The sequence below is a fragment of the Mustela putorius genome, unplaced genomic scaffold, assembly GCF_011764305.1.
Source record: "Mustela putorius furo isolate JIRA1106 unplaced genomic scaffold, ASM1176430v1.1 tig00537335_pilon_pilon_pilon, whole genome shotgun sequence".
Lineage (NCBI taxonomy): Eukaryota > Metazoa > Chordata > Mammalia > Carnivora > Mustelidae > Mustela > Mustela putorius.
Genome location: NW_025422457.1, coordinates 3680422 through 3692908, shown reverse-complemented (window position 1 = coordinate 3692908; position 12487 = coordinate 3680422). Strand labels below are relative to the sequence as shown.

The 12487-nt window shown below is 43.6% G+C and overlaps 2 protein-coding genes across 15 annotated transcripts in view; one reads left to right on the top strand and one right to left on the bottom strand.

The window, feature by feature from the left end:
* Positions 1 to 2485, top strand: part of NCF2 (neutrophil cytosolic factor 2) — a 30563-nt gene extending 28078 nt beyond the window's left edge. The window contains exon 15 of the mRNA XM_004767935.3: positions 2005 to 2485. Within this exon, the coding sequence (XP_004767992.1) occupies positions 2005 to 2117 (113 nt within the window). The 3' untranslated portion in view covers positions 2118 to 2485. The remainder of the gene's footprint in view (positions 1 to 2004) is intronic.
* Positions 2486 to 3629: 1144 nt separating this feature from the next.
* The window catches only part of SMG7 (SMG7 nonsense mediated mRNA decay factor), a 93675-nt gene continuing 84817 nt past the window's right edge, over positions 3630 to 12487 (bottom strand). For 8 of the 14 annotated variants that reach the window (XM_013064207.2, XM_004767929.3, XM_045074293.1 and 5 more), the window contains 7 exons: positions 12014 to 12385; positions 11091 to 11240; positions 9035 to 9115; positions 8412 to 8571; positions 6975 to 7145; positions 6714 to 6859; positions 3630 to 6100 (listed from right to left, as the gene is read on the bottom strand). In XM_013064207.2, coding sequence (XP_012919661.1) covers positions 5987 to 6100; positions 6714 to 6859; positions 6975 to 7145; positions 8412 to 8571; positions 9035 to 9115; positions 11091 to 11240; positions 12014 to 12385 — 1194 coding nt within the window. In that variant the 3' untranslated portion in view covers positions 3630 to 5986. The remainder of the gene's footprint in view (positions 6101 to 6713; positions 6860 to 6974; positions 7146 to 8411; positions 8572 to 9034; positions 9116 to 11090; positions 11241 to 12013; positions 12386 to 12487) is intronic. The other 6 variants (XM_004767930.3, XM_004767932.3, XM_045074292.1 and 3 more) reach the window with 3 other exon arrangements.

Sequence of the window (12487 nt, the reverse complement as noted above, 5' to 3'; positions counted from 1 at the left end):
AAGATGGCGGTTTCAGGCGGGCCCTTGGTGGCTCAGGTCATGATCCTGGGGTCTCTCTCCCAGCCGCCTGGCCCTTTGTGCTCTCTCTTACTGTCTCTTGAGTAAATAAATAAAATCTTAAAAAAAAAAAAAAATGGCTGTTTTGGAAGCCATGCTTTCTCATTCCCAGAGTGAACCGATTGGACAGTGGCTGGAATCATTTTGTCTTTGCACCAAGCCATAGGATACTTTTCTGTAAACCGCAGTTCTTTGAATTGATGTACTTTCTAAAGATGAGAGAAGAAGTGGGTAGTTTTGCCTGAACAAGAAGCTACTCAACATTGCTTCGTGTCTCTGGTGACTTTCCTGATCCTGTTAGGAATCAAACACACTAAAAGCTGAAACAGTATTAAGTAGAGAGTTCTAATTTAGCTCTTCTCCCAACTTCAGAATGCCCAAGCACCCTTTTGAGAGTTAAATAAAATTCCTGGCCCAGCAACCAGATTCTGATTCAGGTCTGGGGTGGGGCCCACAAATTTGCATTTCTAACAGCTTCCAGTGTGATGCTGATCTCCCAAGGGTGAGAAGCACCATTCTAACTCACAGTTTGACATAATCCGCATTTCCCTACTTCAAGAGTCCCATCAAAAGCTTTGTTCAAAACAGCAGAAATATGCATTAGCAATGCAGAGTAGTGGAAACAAACACCATTACCAATTATGACAGAAAATCCAACAGATTAAGAAATCAGATTTAAAAGTTAATGGTGTAAAGAGTATACAATTGCGTGGCAATTAACTCAAAATATGAGTAATGAAGTAAATAAAGCAGGCTGCCTTGGCTGTGACTGTCTTCTAACAGGGGACAGTAAGACTTAGTAACTCCCAGCACCATTTTTTTAAGAGTCAGTATCAACTAGCCAGCTACACTGTCCAGTGTTGGGGTGGGGAGTGAGGATGGGAGGAGATCACAGAAAAACCTGGGTAGATGAGAGAGAAAAAAAAGGTGGCATATTCCTTACTGTGTCTGACTCTTCCTTTCAGCTTAGGTCATGATCTCGGGGTCCTGGGATCTAGCCCTGTCTTGGGCTCCATGCTCTGCGGGGAGTCTCCTAGTTTTCTCTCCCTCTGCCCATCTCCGCCATGCTCTCTCTCTAAAATAAATCAATCTTAAAAAGAAAATAAATCGTAAGGAAAATACTGTTGTAGCACAGTGCTGTATCAAAAAATCTGTGTATAAGTGGACCCTCACAGTTCAAACTTTTATTGTTCAAAGATCAACTATTTTTTTTTTAATTAATTTTTTTTTGAGAGAGCATGAACAGGGGTAGGGCAGAGGGAGAGGAGAGAGGAGGGAGGGAGGGAATTTTTTTTTTTTTTTAAAGATTGTATTTATTTGCCAGAGAGAGTGAGCTTGGGAGAACAAGCAGGGGGATCCCCAGGCAGGACTTGATTCCAGGGTCCTGGGATCATGACCTTGAGCCAAAGGCAAATGCTTAAGGGATTTAGCCACCCAGGTGTCCTGGAGGGAGAGAATCTTCAGCAGATTCCACACTCAGGGCAGAGCCTGATGCAGGACTCAATCTCACAACCCTGAGATTATGACCAGAGCCGAAATCAAGAGTTGGATGCTTAACTGACTGAGCCACCCATGTGCCCCAAAGATGAACTGTATCTAATTAATGGCATGTCCTCTGCATGTAATCAGAATAAAGATTCCTAACATAGGTCAGATAAAACTCTTGTTATTAAAAAATATCCTATCTCAAAATGTATTTTTATTTTATTTTAATTTCTTTTATCTTATTTTTCTGACAACTTTTTGAAACATCTAATTGATTTTCTGTATTTTACTCCTCCATGGTAAGACAGAAACCAGTAAGACGGTGGAAGTCCTATGTTCACTTTCTTCCCTGTTAGCACAGTTGGGGGTGAAGGACTGCCGAAGCTCTGTGTGGAATATCCAGGTGACCTTAATTCTCCCGCACTGGTTTTAAAAATTGATGTATTCATTTCCTTCTATCAGTGAATGAAGACTGGCTGGAAGGAGAGTGCAAAGGGAAGACTGGCATTTTCCCCAAAGCGTTTGTTGAAGAACATGCAGCTACAGATTTGGAAAGCTCTCCTAGAGGAGTCTAGGATGTTCCAGAACCTACAAAGTGGGAGAAAAGTTACTATAATCACTCGAGGTTTGGCACGCACCTGCAGTACGCTGTAGGGAGACATCGCTGTGCGGAAGTGTTAACTAATCTACTTTTCCCACTGAAAATTTAACCTACTACACAATGATGTGAAGACTTATCATGATGATGACCCTGGCGGGTGGGGTGGGCTGAGTGGGTGGAAATGTCTGGAAGGGCATGAGGGGTCTTCTAGGGTGCTGATGTTTCTTGCTTGGAGTGCTGGCTACCCAAATGTGTTCACTTTGTAAAAGTTCACTGAGCTGTATATGGATTATTGGTGCCTTTCTGTATGTGATACCTCAATAAAAAACTTAGAAAAAACAAGACATGCAGAGTGTAGGCCCAAGGCCGAAGTATAAATGCCCCTATTCCTGTACCTCAACAGTTGCAGACTCCTCCTAGAGCCTGAAGTAAATCTACGGGTCATTCAGATGGCAGACGCACGCAAAATTAACTTTCCTTTACTCAAAGTCTCACTGTTTGAACTGAATTTAGACTTAGTCTTCAATTCCATAGAGAACTGCAACCCCGGGATCCCTTCCAATCCCACCTTCTCCGGGAGGGACATTTGTTAAGAGTTCGATACTGAACATGGGCCACTACTACCTGAGTGACGCAAAGAAGCCACAGCCAGGAAGCCACTTGGTCAGGACTATCCTGCTGGTTAACATTTTATAAGATGGACTGATACACGTGACAGAATGCTATGGTTTTATTTTGGTCATCATTTAACCAAAGGGCTTGATTTTTAGGGTTAACTTGGGGTTAACAAATACTAGACTTTAGAACCAGCCTTCCTTCCCCTCCCTCCCTCCTGGCACAGTACGTGTGGCTGCGACCATTCAAGTGTGCGGGTGCTTGTGGAGAGCAGTCAGGAAAGAAGTGTAGAGGGAATCGACACGGATGTGAGGGGCTCGCTGACCAGTGTGAACACACAAACTGGCAGGCCGTGGCACTGACCTCCAACCAGCCGCCGCACGCCCGGCAGGCCACTACCGGAAACTTTGGACAGAACTATAAGAAATGCAGCCTCGCAGCTAAGAACACTAATTACTGTTGGGGTTAACCAGACTTTGTGATTTTTAGACCAGAAAGAGAAACTATCTCTGCAGTGTCCCACTGACAGTAAAAATAGGGATACATATGGAGGGCTGTTAACTTCCTTGCATAAGCCAATCTTTATTTATTAGATAAGAGAATTTTGACAATCAGTTTCTTCCTACCCATCCCTTTCCATAAAAATGCCCAGTGGTTTGGAATGCTATTAAAAACACAAATAACCCTGAAGCTTATTCAATTTCTGACCATCTCTGCTTCCTCCTAGATGACTTATATAAGTAGTTTATATACTTGGCTTTTTGTTTTTGTTTTTATTAACATATAATGTATTGTTTGCTTCAGGGGTACAGGTCTGTGATAAAGTAGGATATTCTTCAAAGTTAGAAAAGAAACAACGTACACACAGATCTGGTTGGAGAGAACATGGTTTAATTAAAGGCAAAGCTGATTTCAGCAGCTGCAGGTCTTGCACAGACAGACCAAAACAAAACAAAAAACAAAACAAAACAAAACAAAAAAACAAACACAAGAGAAAGTTTACTACACAAAACCAGTTTCTGATGAAGATTCTCCTCTCCCGCCTCATTACTCCACACTGAGGATGGTAAGGCGAGAAACCCCGCCCCAGGAGTCAGAAATCATTCCAAACACCAAATTCTCATGCAGAAACAGGGCTGTATGGGATGTGGGCAGTACCAGGGGTGAGACAGTGCATCTGGCTAGCTCATCTAGGGTGCGAGAATCAGGGACAGCTCAAACACTGGAATGTCGCAGCTGCCCGAATGCAGAGCTCAGACACACAAAGTGGGTCAAGGCAGTGGGGAGGGAGGCTTGCAGGGAGGGGAAGGAAGAGAGGCAGACACGGGGAAGCGGGCTGGAGAGAAGCACAAAGGGTTTCATATTGCCATCGGGTGGGGGGGCTTCACCCTTTCAGACCTTTCAAAACAAGAACGGGGGAAAAAAAAAAAAAAAAAAAACCAAAACAAAATGAAAACAAAAAAACCCCAAACACCATGTCAAACTTAAAGAGCAATAATGTAAGCATACGGGGCTCCAACCACTCTCTCTGAAGAGCAACGAGCATTAATCTCACCCCTCCCATTGCTGGGGTTGCCCAGACTTGAATGACAACTGGGGCTCCTGGATGTGCTTTGCTCTGCAGCTGTCTTCCAGTTTGTAAGTCCCACACTGACTCCACACACTCACACACACTCCCCCTCTCCCAGGGAGAGCAGCTGAGTGTGTACGCGCATGCGCGCAAACACACACACACACACACACACACACACACACACACACACACGAGAGAGAGACCTCCCAGAAATAGACCTTACCACTAGCACAGCAATTGGACATTTAGATTGTTTCCATAATTTCCCCTTAAAATATTACTTTTCCAGCAACTAACAGAAATGCTGTCCTTCTGTTTCTACACAAGAAAATTTTCAGTCCTCTTTCCTTCTAATAAATACCAAATAAAAGTTTATCTTCCTTTCTTTCGCCTTTTCCAGAATGGACTTCGTTGTGTTCTCTTCTGTGCGTGCCGCACACGTGTCCTTGTTGCCTTGAATTTCACTCTGAAAGTGGAGGTCGGGAGACGCAGCTGGGCAGGGGCCTGGCCCGTTGTGCGCTGTGCAGACGCCACTGCTTCCTTCCTCCGCAGACTGTCCTTTGGGCCCCAACTGCTGGACCCCATGCTGTTGCTTCTTGGCGAGATGTTGTACACATTAGGAACAGAAACAATTACTAGCAGACAGCACGGGGTAGGAAAGGGATGGAGGTAGGGACAAGAGGAGGTGGGTGGTGAGCAGGATGGGGGTCACGAAAACCAATCAAACAAAAAATAACCACACTGAAAGCTTCTACCTATTAAAATGGGTCGGGCCGCGAATGGACTAGCCTGCCTTCTGTGAGACTGCTTGCTACGCTACTGTAAAATGTACAGGAATCAAAAACATTAATTTAAAAGTCCGACAGCAGTCATCTGCCAGTCCAGCCCAGCACCACCACCCACACTGTGTCCTCGATTGGGGCTCGAGCACCTACAGAGTGAAGGGCATCTCCTGCTGCAGTCTCCAGGCCAGAAGGGGGCCTGCCAGAACCTTCTGAGTGAAGGTTGAGGCCTTGGACGCTCCCTCACAGAATACTTCCGCTGGCTAAGAGGTCAGCTTCCCCATCCTGTCACCACCAACCTCTCACAGGAGCAGTGGACGGGGCTTTCCTTGCTACACACTGACTAGAAGAAGCACATCTGTGTGTGGAAGAATTCAGTGTGATATTTTACTACTGAGAGTAATAACAATAATAAAAGATGTTCAGGAATAATTTCAACTACATTCTCAGTCAGCAAAGCAATCATTAATGGATTCCTATTTTATTCCCCAAAGAGGAAAAAAGGACTGAGAAGTTCCCATTGGCTTCTCCCATCTGCCTCCCCTTCTCAGCTTTCACTTCCCTTGTGGCTGGGGACATGCACGATGGAGAAGGTGAGAGGCGGTGATATCAGGTAACTGAGTGAGACAGACAGCAGCTCCTCTCTCCCTCCGGAAGGCCCCAGGGGGACGGAGAGTTCCCGATGATTTTTTCTTTTTGTTGCACTGCGGACATTTCGTGCACACTCAGCGTGCCGGTGGAACGCTTACACCCTCTTAACAGCAAGAAACAGAAAAGAGGGCTGCCACCTGCAGGGGACTGTATGGGCCAGTCCTGCAAACCCAACATGCCATGGTTTATGGAGCCTTCATTCCCAGGGTTGCCACTTTGGCCTCAGTGTGGAGGGTTCATGGTGCCTTGTCCCCGCTGCTGTTTCTGCTTCTGCTGCATTAACAGCTGCTCCAGAGCGGAAGGTCCAGGATGCATCATGGAACTGGACCAGATAGACTGAAAAACAGCCCAGAGCTTGTCAGCAGAGGTCAAATGCCCGGACGTCTGAAAGGGGTTTGTTTCTCAATCCTCGCCAAATATAAAGGCATATGTGTCCCAAGATCCCTGCCCCTAAAGCATCCAGCTATTAGACAAAGCTGTTGTAAGACTGTCTTCAAGACCAGTTAGTTTCCACTAAGATTTTAAACCAGAAAAGGTGAAATACTTTTTATTAAAACTCAGTGCCACGTGGGACCTCAGAATATTTACAATAAAGATTTTAGGCAAACAAAACATCTCTAAAATTAGGTACCTTCTTTCATGGGTTCACAAAAGGCTTAAATCAAACATTCCTAAATGAATCAGAATCGTCTTAACCTTGCAATGCAACTAAAACCTTTTTTCTGCTCCCCTTGAAAACAAAACTCTTTATCACTAGTGAGTTCACAAATTAAAAAACAACACTCCTTTTCAAGAACCTTGTAATGTAGACCATATGTTTCTCTAGGACTTTGCTAGATACATGCTATGAACTGATCAACTCTAAGGGTTTAAGGACTAAGCCTGGCTATCTACAGGAACAAAAGCAGAACCACATCTCTCATGGTTCTTGTTCCCAAAACTCACTCACCTTTAGGCTTTCCATGAGGACAGCAGAGGAATCCTCCATGGAGGGGCCATGGCCTGCCCAGGTGCCACTTGGAGTGCTGGCCTGATGCCAACTGCTCTCAGAGGATGATGTCGCTGAGAGATAGTCAATGCCAAACCCACCCATGGCTAAGGATGCAAAGAGAGAAGAATTCAAGATGTTCTGTCATCACCAAATACCAAACACTAGAGAAGGGCAGAGTAAGTGATTCACTTTCAGTAGGTAATAAAGTCTGGATCTCACCTGGCTTATCAGTTTTCCACCGATCTGCAGTTCTTCTATCCCTGTTATCTGGAGTTCCAATGGGTCCAAAGTTGGAGAATGGAACAGAATTATGGTTGTGTGTTGGAGGGGAGCTTGGCAGGCTGCTTGGGTTAGAGGAATGAGGAGATTGGCTGGCTGGTGTTGAATGATCTATTAAATCACAACAACACAAGACATTAATAGATGTTTCACAAACAAGTCAAGAACTAAAGTTTCCTATAGATCTGCTCACTTCAATTCTACTAAAGATAACTACAGGGGATGCCTGGGTGGCTCAGTGGGTTAAAGCCTCTGCTTTCGGCTCAGGTCATGATCCCAGGGTCCTGGGATCGAGCCCCGCATCGGGCTCTCTGCTCAGCAGGGAGCCTGCTTTCTTTCCTCTCTCTTTGCCTACTTGTGATCTCTGTCTGTCAAATAAATTTGAAAAAAAAAGATAACTACGGGGCTTTGGGAGAAAGGCAGAATCAGGGCCTCCAAAGGGACTCTGCCGGCTGTGCTAGTTTGTCCTACTACACATATCTAAGGCATGGTCCTTGCTTTTAAAAAAAAAAAAAAAAAGGGGAGCCTGGGTGCTCAGTGGGTTAAAGATCTCAGAGTCCTGGGATCCAGCCCCACATCAGGCTCTCTGCTCCGCAGGGAGCCTGCCTCCCCATCTCTCTCTGCCTGTCTTTCCACCTACTTGTGATCTCTGTCAAATAAATAAATAAATAAATAAAATCTTTAAAAATAAATAAATAAATAAGATGAAAAACGGAACCAAACAATTTTATGCATGCACTATTCTGGCATGCCTGTTTCAAGTAAATATCTACCAGTCCTCTCTACCAGAAACAGAATTGCCTGATCTTAAGAATGACTACTGAATCAAACTCCAATTATTAAATAGAGATTCAAAAGAATCCATTTTAAAATCCAATTTTTCCTGCAAAGAATGAATATCTATAAACAAAAACTAAAGAACAGGGGCACCTGGGTGGCTCAGTGGGTTAAAGCCTCTGCCTTCGGCTCAGGTCATGATCCCAGGGGATCATGGAGCCCTGCATTGGGCTCTGCTTGGCAGGAAGCCTGCTTCCCCCTCTCTCTCTCTGCCTGCCTCTCTGCTTACTTGTGATCTCTGTCAAATAAATAAATAAAATCTTAAAAAAAAAAAAAAAAACTAAACTAAACTAAAAAACAGCTGGAAATCTTAAGATAGAACCCATATTTTTCTCTCTTACAACTGTGCTGGTTACTGAGGATATAAAAAAGCTTTTTCAGTGGCACTTATTATGTGAACTGGCTCATTAAGCTTTTTTCCTATTTTCTTTCAGAAACTAAAAAAACCCCTAACATTTATAATCACAAAATCATACTAAGTTATCATCAATCACAGTGAATAGGAAATGCAAGGCCTGCAATTTAAAGACCAGTCAATACCTGAACTGGCAGGAAGTGATGGAGACCAGGGGGTCCCTTCGAAGAGGGAGTACAGTGATGTCTCCTGGGGGGCCAGCGAAGGATTAAGTTCTGTTTTGGAGCTGGTTGTCAGGTTTTTCCCATATACCTCATTGAACACGCTGTTATTTGGGTATCTTTCCTGGAAGACAATGACAACCAAGTTATAAACTCACTCCAATGAAACAGATTTCAGAAAATGTCATGTTAATGTTCTCGGATGCTTAAGCATCTTAAGTGGATTGAGCTTTTCTTAACAAGACAAATCTTGAAGGCTTTTATCTCCGTTGCTTCTGGTTTTCCTGTTAAATTCATTTTCCCCTAATTTGCTTTCCCTCAATCTATGTAAACCACCCAGATTTAAAGTATGAAAAGTTCACTTGGCTGGACAAAAGAGCCCTAAGGATTTCTGGATTAATGAGAAGTTCAAGGGTTCAAACTGAAAACATACAAGTATCTCATATACCCAAATGGGAGGGACAGAGGATAAAATAAAATGTCTGGAAGACTCTATAACATGGAAGAGAAAGGAAGAGAAAAATAGGGGGACAGAAATAGAATGGGAAAGGATAAACTAGCCTACTATAAAAGCACCATCTACCCACCTGATTGAGAGAAAATCCGGTGAGGGACAAGAAAGAAGAGGAATGGGACATGAGCTCCGAGGGCTTCTCCAACAAGGATTTCTTCACAGTCCCGGAAAAAAAGGTAGTTAAATTATGCCTTCCATTTGCTTAATATTAATCTTAAGGTACTAAACAATCTAGCAGAAGACCACCATTTAAGCATACTTGTACGTACCCATCATGTACAAATGTAAGGCTTCAAAGACGTGAACTACACTAATACCACGACACCAGCTAACTGCAGGTGCCACAGGCAAGTCGGACACAATGCTCCTGGATGAACACTTCTCATCTAGCACAGATACCCAGGCAGGGACCAGGGACCCGGCAAAATGCTAGTTCTGAGTGTTTATTAGCAGGAACCTTCGGGAATACACTTATCAAGAGTTGCATTTAAAATACTCTCAAAACAAGATGCTGAGTTGAGCTGGCAGTCTGTGTCCCCCCCCATCCCCCAATTTTAAAACACTCACAGTAATGACTTAAAGCCTTTCAAATACATTTTGACAACTGAACTGGGTTTGTCAACATGGTTCCTAAGCAGATCTATTTGTGGTACATATTAAAATAGTTCCTGAAGTTGAATATACATTTACTGGCCCTAAGAAAATTACCAGGAAAAAAAGCTGAATCTCTGATGCTCACTGTCACTGAACAGTTGATCAACAAAGCATTTACTATACACCTCGTACATGCAAGGCACTTTCACACACATTATATCATTAATGATGTTAAATACAGAAAGGATTATAGTTAAGGTTTGTGTGTGTGTGTGTGTGAACATGAAAAAAAACCCCAAACTCTAAAACACTACCCCTCCAGGCACACTTGTTCCACCATCAGCTCCACACTGAGTGGTGGAGGGACAGGCGGAGTAGGAAGTAAGGGGGTAGGAAAGGACTGGAGAGAGGCACTGCCCCCGGCCCTCAAGCCACACCAGCAGAGAAACATCAAGAAAGGCAAACACATGGAGCCAACAGTTTCGCAGTTAGGCTTTCCACAACCCTGAGGTGCTGACACTGTACTCTTGTAGGTGATAAAGTTTCTAAGGGATCTTTTATTTCTCTAACTTGGGGGGAAAAGTAGGAGGTCTCTCTGGCCACTCACCCAGGCAAATTCTTACAGGAACTTCAAGTGCCAGGGATGGCAGCTTCTGTTATGAGAGCCATTCAATTGTATTTCTCCTAATACTAAAATTAATATTTTAATCTTACGACTGTTTTCTTGCCTCACAAAAAACAGCAAAAAAGTAGTAGTCAGAACTGCTTCATGTTTTGTTAAGATGGAGTAAAGGGAGGGGAAAACTTCATAGCATATGCTTCTCATATTCCCCCAGCTCAGCAAAATAGAATATAAATATTGACAATATAGAATGCCATTCTTCGAAATGCAGAGTAATTTCTAGAGGGCTATTTTTAAGATACCACTAATCAAGACTTCAGACTTTATTTCATACCATTCTAGTTATTTATCTCTGTATTAACATATCTATGTCACTCCAACAATGTTTATAAATAGAATTCTCTTCATTTTTACTCATTCTGTTTATGAATCTTGCTCTGAATTTAGATCAGGGCTCTCAGTTAACCAAACAGAAAAGAGCCACATACCATTCAATAATGTCACTAAAAAATCTAGAACATATTTCATTTCATATTTTGAGTACATGAGGAAAAATCTCACTGCTCCTAAGCAGTATCAAATGACCCTTGAAATTCCTGGGTTTAGATGGAAGTGCCACCTAAAAAGTAAGTTAATTTGCCAGCACTGCACCCTGTGTGACCTGCCCTGAAGGATGCTTCTGGATAACACATACGACAAAGCTGTGACTCTGAAATTTACAGCTATGGAGTCCAAGATGTTTTCCCATGTTCTACTACTGTTTGAAGGTTAGTCTGGGCAGTAAGGAAACAAATGGTACAATTTGGTAAAAAAAGAAAAGCTCCAGAAAAAAAGAAAGCATCTATTCCAAGGACTCCAAAATCTCAGGAAAGAAGCTGGGGTTAGAGCAAGGAGAATTACGTCAAATACATACAAAGAGGCTCCGTCCAGGAAGAGAGGCGAGAGGCCCCAGCAAAGCTGGGTAAAGATCAGGAGGGTTAGAAAAAATCAGCTCTTCCTCTTCCTCCAAGGCAGCCAGACTCTTTAACAGGTCCGGAGGAAGCAGAGGGGAGCCCTTGGGGTCCTAGTGACAGAAAGGATCACAGTGAGATGCAGTAAGGGATGACAAAAGCACAAAGGAGTAGTAGCATGGTTTAGGGCACAGAAGCAACTCAGGTCAAGGAGAATTATAGCAGACAGTACTATGCAAGGAAGAAAAGGCTCTGAAGTAAAAGTACAGTGACACAAGGAGCACGGTGCAAAAGATCAAGACAAAAGAAGCATAAACCACGGCCAAACACGGAGAACATAAAAGGTTAACGAGACTTGTGAGTAAACCAATGCGGCGGAGCAAGGGGATTAGCCTATCTTGGGCTAACAGAGAAACAGCTCTTTCGAAAATTACATTCTCTCTTGAAAATTACAAACACACCTGTTTCTCATGAATTAAGAGAGAAAGGAAGGGGAACTCCACTATCAAAGATAACTGGCTGACTTTGTTCCTCTCAGAAAGCAATTTGTTTAAATACGCAGTAAACCTATTTTTAAACTTAGATGATTCAGCCCAACTGAGAGGAGCTTTGTTTCAGAATTCTCTAACGTGCTGTGTTAGAGATTTCTGCACCATCTCTCTGCCAGACCATCACAGGTCCACAACAGTAACGGAATTCTTCCACTCCCCCAGATCAAATCACTGTGCAATTGTGAGGGGGTGACCAAGAGCCACAACGGTTACTCAGCAGCTCGCTAGAGCGCTCATGAATCAGAGCGGCCTTTATAAATGCCTACTTGAGAAAGTCAAAATATGCAGCCCGAGACCTAGTTCTGTTGTGTCTGGCGACAGGAAAGGACACACACCTCAAACGGCATCCTGGGCACAGGATCCTGCTCGGGACGGAAGACTCCTGGTGACCGTTTGCCCCTGCGGTCCATATTTGCTTGCTGGGCAATTACAGCTCTGTTATCAGCCATGCTGTAAGAAGAATCCCAGTAGAATTCTGGGACCTTGACTTCTGAGGGATTATGGTTATATGGCTCCATGGGAAAAGGCTTCATTTTTTTCTCTAGAGGCTGCTGCTGCATTACAGGAGGTTGCAATGACGGCTCAAACAGTTTTATGGGGTCTTGGGACTGAAGGTAGTAGGACTGTTTCACAGGCATGATTTTCCCTAATGGGCCTTGAACCTGAGGGGGATTCCACAGCTGTTTGGAGGCATCTGCCTGTTGATACTGAAAAAGAGATGCTTGTCATCAAGAGGATAAAATGCAATGTTACATTCAGTACTCAGGACATCACAGAATCAACATGAGGGGTCTTACAACCAACAAAAC